This window comes from Engraulis encrasicolus, chromosome 23, assembly GCF_034702125.1.
Source record: "Engraulis encrasicolus isolate BLACKSEA-1 chromosome 23, IST_EnEncr_1.0, whole genome shotgun sequence".
NCBI lineage: Eukaryota > Metazoa > Chordata > Actinopteri > Clupeiformes > Engraulidae > Engraulis > Engraulis encrasicolus.
The window spans coordinates 5,442,204-5,456,855 of NC_085879.1; the positions used below are offsets into that span (position 1 = coordinate 5,442,204).

At 47.6% G+C, this 14,652-nt stretch overlaps 1 protein-coding gene across 1 annotated transcript in view; it reads left to right on the plus strand.

The window, feature by feature from the left end:
- fat4 (FAT atypical cadherin 4) overlaps positions 1–14,652 on the plus strand; it is a 113,515-nt gene that overhangs the window by 57,701 nt on the left and 41,162 nt on the right. Inside the window, exons 2-5 of the mRNA XM_063190615.1 lie at positions 5,059–5,190; positions 9,502–9,763; positions 10,092–10,442; positions 12,724–13,646. Coding sequence (XP_063046685.1) covers positions 5,059–5,190; positions 9,502–9,763; positions 10,092–10,442; positions 12,724–13,646 — 1,668 coding nt within the window. The remainder of the gene's footprint in view (positions 1–5,058; positions 5,191–9,501; positions 9,764–10,091; positions 10,443–12,723; positions 13,647–14,652) is intronic.

Consider the following 14,652-nt stretch of genomic DNA (forward strand, 5'->3'; position numbering starts at 1 on the left):
TGTCTTTTTGGGAGTGGTTGCTCAGTTGGCTAAGACGCAGTGCATGACGTGGGTACGAGTCGAGGATGAGGTCTTTCCCCCAGTCATTCCCCTAATCCCTCTCCCACTATTTTCCTGTCACCATCTGCACTGTCCTATCTCCAATAAAGGCATCAAAGTCCAACTAAAGTTATAAAAAGCATGCATCGTGACACGCAGGGTGCCAATGAGAAAGTACAAGTATAATATTGTCGGAAAGCACCGCCATCATTTGTCCTTTTCCATTTGCAGACTGCTGCCATTGACAGATCAACGCAATTCTCACATGTTGCTCATCCAACGGTTTGTGGCCGAAGCCTTTAATGACTTGGTTGACTTGACGTAAATCATATTTTGGCTCTGAGGTTTTAAAGACACTCAGAGGACAATCAATTCTTACATTTAAGACATCCACCATTAGAACAGAAAAATAATGGCCATTGTCCTCCGTCGGTTAGATTCGAACTTCATAATCAGACATACCTGTAACTTTAAAAGTCAGATGAGATCCAGAAAGCTCTCCCACATGACTTTGTTTTTGGGCGGCAATTCTCTCAAATCGCACATGGCCCAATGTTACATATGAGCCAAACCTACCCTCTGATGAATGCCATTTAGTTTCAAACAAATATTATTTTCCATCTACACAATTCCCTGCCAACTTTTAAAAACTTTTTTTAATGGTTTTAATAGAATCAGCACATGGCTTAACAGGCTTTAGTATCAAGTTTGTTTTCTGGCATCACAAGCTTTCCTTTATACCATTCATTTTATTTATGGCCAAGGCCTGAGTCATTTCTTTTAGTGGTCTGGTGTTTTGGCCCCGACGGATGATGAAGTGCTTTGTGTAAAATAGCCAATGAGTACCATGTTCTTGTTTCAAATGTTGAAATGACCGCCACGCTTGTCACACCCTAAGCGCTGGCTCAGGGTCATTCCATGCCACTGCTCAGCTTTTATTACAATGATTGCATGTTCAAAATGTCCCTAAGTAGTCTTTTCCTATTCATCAACACCCCAGACTGACAGGATTGCATTCATTGCGATCTAGGAGGACACCACACGTAATTTACCAGTTGCCAGCTGTGACTCACAGTTGTTTACTCTTTATGCTTTTGATTATGGAACAAGCGCCTGTAACAGAAGTAATTGAAGCAAAAGTATTACTCATGTCGAAGTGCAGACCATCGCAGAGCTGGCTTTAATCGATTGCACCTTTGGTTGGAATGAGAAAACCTACTGACTCAGAACGTTTTTATGAATAAGTGTTTGTGGACCTTTGTGGGGGGTGACGGTATGAACAGACTAAACGTCTCTTCCACGACCCCCCCTTTCTTCTTCCCAGTCCTGTTGTGCAGTATTCTTGGCCACGTAGCAACTATGAGGCACTGGGGGGAAAGTGCATGCGGTCATCCATTACGGACTGTTGCACAGCGTTGTAAAAAACGTACGATGCAGAGGAATTTCTTTGTGTCAGGGAGATACTGTAGTGTAGAGGCAGGGCATGGAGGAAGAGCTGGTGGACAGATACGGTGTACTGACAAGGAGGATTGGATGTCTCTCCGTGGGGATTAGTCCACAGACGAGCTGCCCTGGACTTTAAGTGCATCGCCAGTGCAACTGGGCCATCGGGTGCATCAGAAGCAGCGCTTGTGATGTAATACAAGTGCGGCAGCACAAGTCCACAAGTGTAAATGAACTTTGTCATTTATATGGAAGTGGACGGTGGCACAGGGGACATACAGTAGACGAGATGCCGTTTCCTCATCAGTGTTGGGTATCGCTACACGTCTGTTTACAATTAGCTTGATGTTCCGCAAGCTGATCAACAAGATGGGACATTTACAGTAGAGTACAACTGCACAAGCTAGCTCAGCACTGTCTAACATTACAGAAGATTGTAACATTTATTACTTTTTGTACCGCATGTGTGAGTTAAGTGAACCTTAAAATAAGTAGTTTAGCATTATTTATCTCAATCTCCCTTTTCACAGATATTCTCATTTGTAATCTGGCATCACATGGGGTATGATAAACCTTCAGAAGATATAATGCCTCTGTGTGTGTGTGTGTGTGTGTGTGTGTGTGTGTGTGTGTGTGTGTGTGTGTGTGTGTGTGTGTGTGTGTGTGTGTGTGTGCGTGTGTGTGTGTGTCTGTCCGTCTGTGAATCATTGATAAACGCTGATGAATAATGGACTTCGGTGGGCAGTCTGCAGCTGCAACCCGAAACACTGGGCCGTGAAACTCAATCTTTTTCGGCGTGAACTAATGACTCTCACCTGGGCTCACCAACGAGAGGCTGAGGCCTTAGCGACAGATCTGGTGGGGTGCAAGTTAAACCCCTACTCTTTCCCTCTCTTTTTTCCTTTTCTTTTTCTTTACCCCCGTCTTTCCTTTCTCTCACCCCCCTTTTCTCTCTCTCTCTTTCTCTCTGTCTCACTTTCCCTCCGTCTGTCTCTGGTGCCTGACCTCGCTTCCTTTTTCTTCCAATGAATTTTTCACACAAGCTCTTTGATATGGTGGGCGTCCGTCCCGCGGGAGCCGTGGGTAATATAAACTAAAAGCACTCGCCGTAATTATTTCTCATAACGCCGCTTCTTCCCTAATTACCCTCCTCCGTTCGGCGAAACGCACTGTTTGCATTATTTACATATCAAGGGGGAGGCCACACGATGTGAAGGATAAATATTCATCGTTTGTTGACTTAGCGCGGCTCCCGCTGTCGGCCGAGAGACCCCCTCCAGCGGCGCGGCCCGCCTTGACTTTTTTCTGTGTGTGTTTACATTATGCATAGCGCCCTGTATCGCAGGTGGGCTCCCCCAAAAAACTTGATCCTCTCCAAGGCTCCGTCGCCGAGACTCGAAGGCCCTCATGCAGCCCCAGCTTATTCCTTCATCTACATTCAAGGCATGCAGGCCTGTAGGAAAATAAATAAATTATTATTGGAAATAAATTAAGAGGCAGGATTTTAATTTCAATGATAAACGAATGCGGCATAGAGGAGACAAGTGGCCACCTTGGCAGGGAATTCAGGCAGGCTGGGTTACTACTATCAGAGCATATGTCCATCAATGGAGATGTGCTAGGGGCCAGATCAGGTGACAAAATTAACATGGCTGACCTGGAATACTCCCTAACCCATACATAGTATACACCGAGGGGCACCTTCACACCAAATTCAAGCTGGCACGCTAGTGAGAACACACACACACACACACACACACACTCACACACACACATGCACATGCTCACGCACACAGACACACACACACACACAAATGCACTTTGACACCACCACTACTCAGAAAAATATTTTGGTACGCGGAACAAAAGTCATTTAACCAACGGTCCCCCAGCAAAGGCACGCGATGTAATTGAAATGCAGTCCGGACGGAGCCTGCGCTTTTGACGTCTTTAATACACTATGCTCTGCATTGTTTGACTTCCTGGTCTGCTGCGGGAGCGTCTTTAATAAAGTGAAGTGCTGAATGGCCGTGGGCTGCCGCATAGTGACTGCTGAGAGCCAGTGGATTGTGTGGATTTGGGATGCACGTGAACCCTGTTTTTCCCCTTCCGTCAATGAAGAAATGAATAGAGCCACAAACCCACCCAACCCACACTAAACCCCCCCAAATCCCATCCCATGCTGTCGCATGCACGCACGCACTCGCGCACACACACACACACACACACACACACACACACACACACACACACACACACACACACACACACACACACACACACACACACACACACACACACACACACATACACACATGTGCGCGCACACACACACACACACACACACACACACACACACACACACACACACACACACACACGTACCTCACCCCATCAACCCACAATTCCCACACCGCCTGCCTCCTCCTTCTCTTGGTGGTCTTAAGGCCTTAGAGCCCATTGTTGGCTGGGCGAATACTTCTTGAGCAACTTGTTTTGTTGGTGGAAATACTGCCATTGTAGGCGCTAAGACAGCTGTCTGTCGAGTGTCAAACAGAGCTTATCTGAGGAGGGGGACTGGAGAGAGTGAAAGAAGTGTCTACTTTTTAACTTTTTTGTTGTCTTTGAGTGTGTTTGTGTGTGTGTGTGCGTGTGCGTGTGCGTGTGCGTGTGCGTGTGCGTGTGCGTGTGTGTGTGTGTGTGTGTGTGTGTGTGTGTGTGTGTGTGTGTGTGTGTGTGTGTGCACGCACGTGTGTGTGTGCGGGCGGGTTTGCATGCGTGTATGAGCGTGTGCATGCATGCCTTTGTGTTTGTGTTTGTGTTTGTGTGTGTCTGTGTATGTGTCTGGGCAAATGCATGCGCGTGCTTGTAGGCATTTGTGTATGGATTTGTTTGTGTGATTACTTAAATATCTGTCAGCATTAATGGACCTTGCAATGCTCCAAATTTTAAACATGCTCCGCTCATATTTAGAGAGCCAATAAACACAGAAAGCGAAGCAAATGTCTGTTTTGATTCGTACCTTGGCCTGTTTATTGGCTTTGAAATGCATGTTTACCTTTGGGGACGTTACAGGATCATGTTCGGCTTGCCAGGATACGACCGCAAATGGGATATTTTTGGACTTCTCGCTAATAATCTCACTTCATGATCTGTCTCCTCTTTCTGTCTTTCTGTCTCACTTTTGGGAATGGCAAGGGTGGTCAGTGATGCTAACGCTTCATCAGTAGACGGTAGTAGGATGTATCGCAGGAAAATAAAACTGCGTACAGGAAGCTAACAGACTATGATGTGAAAGATCTAGCTTCATTCTTTCCAAACAAGCTATAGAGAAAGGTACAACTGATGTGTGCCCTGCTGCATCCCCCTCCAAAAAAACCCCAAGCACATGCAATATAATGTGTAGGAAGGCAATGTAATTTTAGTTTCTTTCTTTAAAAAGATTAAATTTATGAGGTGTGCAGCTGAGTTGGTGCTACTTACCATTCGGACTGCGATTCGGAGGCACTTGAAGACTATTGCAGGCATTGTTCGGCTCTGTTTTCATGGAAATGGTGCTGTTTTTCTTTCCTCCAGGTGGAAATAACCCTGCAGGATGTCAATGACAACCCACCTGTTTTTCCGACCGATACTCTTGATGTGACCATCGAGGAGAACATTGGTGATGGATTCAAGATAATGCAGCTAACAGCCACGGATGCTGACGAGGTACGTCCTCCGAGGAATTGGTTTTCCTTTTTTTCTCTCTTTCATATACTGTAACATATATATTTCTGGGAGCCTGGATGTCTGTGTGAAGGATGTTAGCTTGTGATAAATGGACACCATGGTAACGGCATAGATCAAGTCAAACAGCAATCCCTTGCACACCAAGTCCAGGACCCCCAAAAAACGTCAATTTGTTTGAAAGGAAACTGCAGCTATGATGAATATTGATGAGCTGCTTTGTTTTAATGACATAACCAGGAAGCTCGGAGGTCTGCAAGAAGTTTGTGTCAAGGTAGAAGAGCTTAGTGCAAGCACGATCTTGGAGGTTTTTTTTGTTTGGTAGAGAATGCTATCAAAACATCAGCCATAGTACATCCCACACAGGGAATACAAGAAGCGATGTTGAGTGTATGCCTTGTGAGAAAGAGAAGGAGCAACGCGAGCAGGCTAAAGTCTGTCTGTAGAAGGAGGAACAGCATAGTGTACCATTCTGTAATCAAGGGAGAGGAGACTGCTTTCCTCTTCTGCAAAGCCTCCATCTGCAGTCCAAGTCATGAACCTAATAATTCTCTCACCAACTATCCCACAACAAGTATGACTTTACTTGGCCAAAGTGACAGTGGCTGCGAGAGCACTACCTTCAGCCCTCACAGTGTTGGTGATACCTGAGATATTTTAAAGACCCTGAGAAAAAAAAATAGAACCAGGTTTTAGTCTTCGCTCTTTGCTCCCTTTCTGGCGAGCCACTAGCCGACTGATTTCTCGACGTCGCGCTGATAGTCCCTCAGAGGGCCCTGTAGTTTGCATTACATCACTGAGAGTGGCTGAGGGCTCGATTATAAAAATTCTCCGTCTCTCGCTGCTGTGGCAGGATGTGGACATAAAAATTCAGTGCTGAGCAGAAAGCAGGCGGGCCCAGCAGGTCCCCGACCCGGCAGACTCATGTACTGCCAGCGTGGGGACAAGCCCGGTGGAAAAGAGAGGCAGAGAAATGAAAGGAAATAAAACGGCCTCGTAGTTTGAGCCCATGGTGTGAGACAGTGGACATATACTGTAGCCTACTCAGAGCTGACTAGGCTACAGCTTTGAAGACTTTTTACCTTTTTGCTGAAGCATTTTGAGAAAAAGACCAAAAGGTATGGAATTATCATTTACTTAGATTCTAGATCCGATAGAAGCCGGTAGAAGGACAAGGAAAATCACAGATAGCAGATGCTTTTCCTGAAAACGCAGGCACTGTGTGTTTGACGACATTTTCAGACGCAACTGGAGTAACGAATACTTAAGCACTGCCATATTTGCTCCATTATGACGGTGCATTTTGACTGACAGTTAACGGAAAGTAAAGTTGCTCAGCGCCCCAAAAGGTCACCAAATAGGGAGCCTGCATGCAGAGTTATTTCAGTTGCCTGGCGGTGTGGCGGGCGGCAGCCAACTTTTTTGCCCACATCCTTGCGCGCTGGAAACCCGAAGCAGCAGCGCCGAGTACGGAAAAGGCGTACGGAAAGCATTGGGGTACACACACACGCGCGGAGTAGAGTAGAGCGGGCCCATATGTGTGATACAGGGGAGACGGAGCCAAAATTCTCAAGCTGCTGGCCAGCTGACTTGCCGGATTCAGACATCATAATGATCTCTCCTCGTTTAATAGCCACTCCACATGTGTGACTCATGCATGCGCGATTGAACGAGTATGAGTGCCTTTCCCCCTTTCTGCATCCGTTTTTCTGTCACACCCGTTTCCAGAGCATCGAGCTTTAAGTGGCGTTGGACGAGGGGAGGAAGTTCTGGTTTTGTTTCTTAAAAAATCGATTGAAGAAGGGAGGCTCATCCCCAAAAGAGTTCCTTTCTTTCTTTTCCCTGTCGCTTTGTGCGTGTCATCGTTTCAATAGCAAGAGAAAAGTCACCACAAAGCCATTAATCACTTGTGTTGGTGTCATCTTAAATGACACGGGTGTCACATCAAAGAGCATGGTTTTAGAATTGATGCTTGCTCAGTTTTATCCTAGGCTTACAAAGACAAAGGAGCTATTAAAGAGGGCAAGAGAATGGGGCTCTTTTTCTCTCCCCTAAGAGTCTGAAGGGTAGCTACTGATAAGTAGACTCACTACATCCACCCTTTCATGGCCCCCTGAAAAAGTGTTATGACAAGACCTTTCAACATGATGTTATCAAGAGCATTCAATCATAACCACCCCCAAAGATTATCTTTACTCCCCCCGTTCCCTCTCCCTCTCTCCGGCAGGACGATTTGTTTTGGTTGACAGCCCCAATTGACATTAATAAAGTGCTCGTCAGTGATGCGGGTGAGTGGGGCTCTGACGGTGGACGGTGTGTGTGCCTCTGCATTTGTTAGAGCACTTGGTCAAATTACAGGAAGGTCAATTTCCTGCCGGTGTCTGTCTATCTGCCCGCCCACCCCCCAACCAAACGCCCACCGGCCCCAACCGCGCAGGCCTCCCGCATGTCCCTGGGCTGATCCCCTCCAAGCCCCCCCAAGCCCCCACCTCCAAACCTCTGGGCCGCTAAATGAGTTTCCTTATGCCTGACTCGGAGCTGCCGCTTTGCTCTTTAATTGCTTCGGGTTGTTCTCCCCGCTGCACCCTGGGAAGGTTGTAAAAAGACTGAAAGTCTTGTGTGTGTGTGTGTGTGTGTGTGTGTGTGTGTGTGTGTGTGTGTGTGTGTGTGTGTGTGTGTGTGTGTGTGTGCGTGTGCAGGGGGAGGTTTACCCGGGTGTAAGGGGGGGATGGTGGTAGGGTCACAGAGTCGGTCATTGTCAGAGACGGTAAACTCGGCTTTTCAACCCCTCTGTGCACCACCCCTTCCTCCTCTCTCTCCCTCTCTTTTGAACCCTATCAGAGATTTTAATTGGCTGACGCAGGGTGTCGGGGAGTCTGGTTGCAACCCAGGTGGCTGATGGGAATCCCAGACTCTGGGCCTTGATCGATGACAGCAGCGCGGTGGAATAACACTGCTGGCTGTTTTTTTCTGTTTCTGCTGGCTTGGTGGATGATGGTCCTCGGTCGGTAAAGTCCATTTTAGACTAGACATGTGTTTTGTCTGCATGCCCGGCTCGAGCCATCGCAATGCTTGCTTTAAGGGATCCCTGCTGATCCTCACTAATTGCAGCGAGGATTGACAATTGATTTTTAAAATACCTTTTTTTTCACCCCTTAGCCCACCCAAACACGCCAAAATACGTCTCCTAGTTTAGACTGGACTAAGCTTGTTGTCTGGGACGAAACAAAAAAACTAGTTTGCCTTTTATTATGAGTAAAAATAATCTGGACAGCTTGGTGAGAGGCGTCCTTTGAAGTAGAGTAGCATCTGTTTCTAAACGGAGAGCACTTGGAGACAGTCGTCTAGGCTGGCATTGTCCCCCGCACAAATAGGAACGTCAGGATCTGTCACCGGAATTATTCAGCTGTCATATTACATTCTCCCCTCGCGCTGGCTGCGGTATCACATGTGTAACGGTTGTGCTTAGTTCAGGTACCAGGGGATCTATTAGTTGAATTTATAGAGAAACACTATAGCCCCCGAGTTCAAAGACTGAGTGCAACTCAAGGGAGAAAGTCAGCCATTCAGATCCTGCTGTTTTTTTTTCTCTTTTATTTTCTCTTCGTTTCGGTTTTTTTTCACATGTGGACATCTAATCCTGCAATGTGGTCTCCAGAAGACACATTTGCATATGAACCTCCCTGCCTTTTGCTCATAAATGATGCAAATGATGTGCACAGACCCGCTTGCGTTAGGGTTAAGTGCTCTATTCAAACAGTATGCTATCTTGCACAAAAAGCAACAAGACAAAGGACACGTTTGTAACAAACTTTGGCATAGCATCCTCGTAATGAATTCAAACTGCGCTTTGAAACTCAATAATCATGTGGGTGTCAAAATAAATATGGTTTTTCGTTTGTCATGGTCTATGAAATCACCATGAAGTCACTATTACATCACTATTAAAAACTGTCACCCAAATAGTATTTGGTTATGTGTGGGCATGAATCTGCCACGAAACAGTGCCCTGCTTTGTTGCGTCTGGCATTGGTTGGCACATGGTAGAGTTTTAATCTGAAACCCTCGGAGCAACTTTGTGGAAATGTGTTTGTTTATTTCAATGTTTCTAATATTATGACAGTTACTGACATCCCATGTTCTTTATATCTCTTTCAGAGATTCACTTGCTGAATTTATAGAGTATTGTAAAGTGAATAGATTTCCAGGGAGAGCTTTAAGACATGAAACATTCTCATCATATTTCACTGTAAATCCCCACCCCCTCCTCCCTATTCATCATTGTGTCCACAGGGTCCCAATGCCCTGGTCACCTACACCATCATCAGTGGAGCAGACGAGAGCTTCCGCATTGATCCTGAGAACGGCGATCTGATTGCTACAAAGAAGCTGGACCGTGAGCGTCGCTCCAAATACTCCCTTCTGGTGCGGGCGGACGACGGGAAACAGTCGTCAGACATGAGGCTGAACATCACCGTCAGCGACGTCAATGACCACACGCCCCAGTTCTCCAGAGCCACCTACTCCTTTGACATCCCTGAAGATACTGCTCCAGGTAATCTGTCATCCTGTACAGCTACGTATATCAGATCACCTTTCATGCACACCTGAAACAGAAGCTTGAGCAACTGAAAGTCAAAATCATAGTCAATCTCCGTACTGGGATGCGTTTCCCAAACAGCCAAATATTGAAGTTAGCATTAATGCAATATGGTGCGATGCAAATTTGAACTAACCAACATCCAAAAAACAATGTGTAGCAGCAAATAACTCATACAAGTTATGCAATAATTTGTATTCTTCTGTCTGTGGTATGTTGTGTAAAAAAAGGAGTGTGCATGTAGTATAGAGATATAACTACATTGTTTCTCTTGTATCTCCAGGATCTATTGTGGCAGCCATTTTGGCTAGCGATTCGGACTCTGGGGCAAACGGTGAGATCACCTACTGTCTAGAGGAAGATGACGAGGACGACACCTTCCTCCTCAACCCAGTCACGGGAGTGTTCAATGTCACCCGTCCTCTGGACTACGAAAGCCAGCAGTACTACATCCTGACGGCCAAAGCGGTCGATGGCGGTGGCCAGGCCAGCACGGTCCGTGTCTACTTCAATGTTCTGGACGTCAACGACAACCCGCCGATCTTCAACACCACGGCCTACAGCACATCAGTGACCGAGAGCCTCGCGCCAGGGTCCAGTGTTCTAACAGTGGGAGCCAGTGATGCTGATGATGGTAGGTCACTAGCCAAACAGCCCATTATCACACACAAAAGAGTTGGCGCTCGGACATATTAAGGGGAAAGAGAGTTACTTAAATTCAGTGTAGCTGAAACGCGACCGCAAGCCAGTACCACAGGCCATAAAGTCTTAAAATCAGTAAAAAATAAGTTAGATTCCAGCTGGACGGGGCCATGCCCATGGTGGTGTAGTGCTGGTAAGGGTGGGAAGCATGCCCTTTATTTTATGCGTGTGGTTGAAATGGCCGGAATATGTCTGTTTTCTGTGTCATTTCCCTGATATCCTGAAATGTAGGGCCATGAAATCTAATAATAAATGTATCCATGAATGATCATATACGTGTACTTGACAGCTATTACATGTGCTGGAAATGTTGAACAAGTACGAACAAGTGCTGTCTCGTTTTCAATTGTTTGCTAAATGCTTTCTTAAAACGTCATTCCCTGCCTAGTAACGAACTATGCTGGTAGGAGGAGCAAGCAAAGCAGAGACCCTCCAGTTGTCAGCGTTTGCCGGACTGGACTGGTAGCGCCATGCTCTGGTCGCGGTGCCGTCGCAGCTAAATTGAGGCTCTAATGTGGTTACCGTGACCTACATTCCTCCTGAGACAAGTTCCTGACCCACCCCTCTCCACCTCACACGCCCTCACCCCTCCACCCCCCCACTACTCCTCCCTCCGCTCTTGTCAGCTCTCTTGGTCCGTCTGCACTGAGCCGACCTCGTGGTCTCCTGTCTAGGCCGGGATCGCCCTCCACACCCTCCCCTGTCCCTCCTCCACCCTCCACCACCCGTCTTCATGACACCGCCTACACACACTGAAAAAAACATCATTGTTGGGTGCTTCCTGAGCCTTGACCTCCCGAGTGCAGACGCTCTCTCTCTCTCTCCCTCTCTCTCTTTCTGTCTTGCGATACAAGAGCGATAGCTGGACTCGTCAGGCCCATTTGACGTGCCCTTTGATAAGCGGATCACCCTGGTACGGTACTGTAAATAATGAAGAGAGGCCTAGCACTGTGGGAAGGTGGCGAGACAGTGTCCACATGAATACCCCTACTGACTTGAATTACAAGACGCTCAATTTAAACCCATTTGCCGCCGAGACTCGCTCGGGCCTCGGGGAGGCCAGACTAAGAGATTAGGGCTGAGTTTGAAAATCTGATAGTTTACTGAGGTTTTCCCAGCAGCACAGCGGCGTGTCTTTTTCCCTATGAATGATTTATACCCGCTAATGGTGTTCACAGTGCGCACAAGGAGCCTTATCAGCAACAGGAATGGCGTGTCGCTCTGTTGTTTGGGTGATAATTTAGCATGACAAAAGCAACACTTTGCTCAGTAGGGATAGTAGTTGTAGTAGGAGACCAGCGTCAGCAACAGCTGTTTTTTCCAAAACAATGAGTGGAAATGCCTTCTGATAAGAACTGGACGAGCTCAAGCAAAAGCACAAACACAAACATGCAAGGGGTCCAGCGGGGCACAATCTCTTGTCCATCACGAGGTTGAAACAAAAATAAATGTATCGCTGTGTGCATCTATTTATTCTCATTATCATTTTTCTTGGGAAGGCGTGCAATAGCAGATAAGAAAGCATGCAGAATAATAAATTATCTTCCTGAGACCCTCTGCCCAACATTACATCTGTGGGCCTATATAGTACTACACATTTGAATATAATTTGTAATGTTACCCACTATCTGTTTTTTTCTTCTTCTTTTTTCACTTTTTGGACACTCCGAAAGTAGAATGTTTCCTGTGGAGAGGACAGGATAGGATGCACCTGCACTGCATTGAGGAAAAATAGTTACAGACAATCTTTATATCATCTGCTGTCAGAAAACTGGAAAACGTAAAGCAGTGCTGCCTGTCAATGCCATCAGGAAAAATACATTTATAAAACCAAGCATGTCTGCTTTTTCAAAGACCCATACATATTACCATAAGATGTTGAAAAGATAATGTATACATGATTGCAGCTGTTAATCATGCAATTATTTTAATTATAAGAGGTCCCATTAGCTATGTGTATTTGCTGTCAAGTACTCGTCGGCAGGTTAATTTGAGGTTTTGCCGCCCCATTTCAAGCCTTTAGCTAAATAAGACTGATCACTGCTATAATCTTGCATGCTGTTCATTATTATTTTCAGAGCGGTATGGCTGTAATTCGTGCACATTTATTTAGAAGCCATAAGTGCCATTTAAATGGCTCTCAAGTTGCCCCAGTCAGTCATTTTCTCGTTAATGCCGCTTGCTAATGTTTGGCTTTCTGTGGTTTTTCCCAGGCCCCAACGCCCAGCTGTTCTACACCATCGCATCAGGTGACCCCCAGGCGCAGTTCACCATCACCAAGACGGGTGTCCTGCAGACCAAGAAAGCCCTGGACCGCGAGTCCCAGTCCTTCTACAACCTGGTGATCACGGTCAACGACCTGGCGGAGCCGCCCATGGCGCGCTTCACCAGCACCGCCCAGGTGTCAATCATCCTGCTCGACGTCAACGACTGCCCGCCCAGCTTCACGTCCCAGAAGATGACCTACATCCAGGAGAACACACCCATGGACACCGTGGTCTTCACCGCCCACGCCACCGACGCAGACAGCGGGCCCAACAGCTACGTGGAGTACTCCCTCCGCGGACCTTATGGGAATAAGTTTAGCATCGGGAACATCGACGGCGATGTTAAGCTGGTTGGGGAGCTGGACCGTGAGGAGCTGGCCAACTACACCCTGACGGTGGTGGCCACGGATAAAGGAGAGCCGCCGCTCTCCTCCACCATGGACGTAACCATGATCGTGCTGGACGTCAACGACAACACGCCGAGCTTCTCGCAGAACATCTACGACATTGAGATCGAGGAGAACACGCTGACTGGCACGGACGTGCTGCAGGTGTTTGCCAGCGACGCCGACGAGGGCACCAACGGGCAGATTCGCTTCTCCATCGTGGGCGGCAACACCAACACGGACTTCCGCATCGACTCCGTCACGGGGATCATCTCGGTGGCCAAGCAGCTGGACAGGGAGGTGAGGTCGTCTTACTCACTGGTGGTCCAGGCGGCGGACCGCGGGAGCAGCCCCAGGGTGGATCGCACCACCGTCAACATCGTCCTGCTGGACGTGAACGACTGCCCGCCGACGTTCGAGCTTTCACCGTACACCGTCAACGTGCAGGAGAACCTGGTGAAGCTCCCCAAGAACATCCTGCAGGTCAGTGGTTCACTCCCAGCTCCTCTCCTGTTCATGTGGAAGGGGTTATTCAAACACCATGCTCCTAATTGGACCTTTGCTGCACTTCATTCTTAATGGCTGCAAAAAATGCGGCGATTATTTAGAGTTTAAATAGAAAGTGGAAATTAGGCTGAAATCTGTACGTCTGACAAATGGAAGAACAAATAAAGCGGCGGGCCCAAGGTAGTAAATGGAACTCCTTTAAACGCAGCGAGAGAAAAATCAACCTGGGAAACAGCGGTGAACGATCACTTAAAAAGGATATTGTTGAAACTGTATAATCCAAAATTACCAAATTGCTGTAATGAGGCCCCATTTTTTTCTCTCACGAAGTGACAAAGGCAGCCCAGTTTTTGAGCGGTTACAGCTCCATATACCTTCCGTCGGAGGAAATGAAGGTGTAGTGGTGGCGGGCGGTGGCGGGGGTGGAGGGAGAGGCAGCGGCGGCAGCTAGAAGAAGCCACAGCTGCGCTGGTCCGATGCCCAGTGGCGGTGGGTTCGGCTTCGCCCGCCCTCACACAAACACCGCGCTGCGCCAGCCTCCGTGGTTATGCCAGGGGCTGGCCGTGCCCTCTGTGTGGCCGGCAGCAGCTACCAAGAAAAGGCCCCAAAGCCCGGGCCCAGATCTCTGGGCGGTGTGGTGTGGTGTGGTGTGGGCAGTCGGTAATCAGGCCCTGCTGCTTGGCCAAGATTTGTACCTTGCCCTGATTCCTGAGGGGAAGCCGGAGCCGCTCGGTTGCACTGAATGCCACCTTTGTGGTATCTTGCTCGCGCTAACATACATCACTGTCTATTATTTTGGCAATCTTTTTGGAGTTGTTATATAAAAGTCTTGATGGGCCCAGACCAACATCCGCGCCGCGCTTCATGTTTGCTGGGCTACTTTGACTGCTGAGGCATGTCTGTGTACACATGCATTAAATTTGACCTCCCTCAATCAGCAAACGTGAATGAGATTTGGCCCACCAAGTGCCTTTTTTGGGCT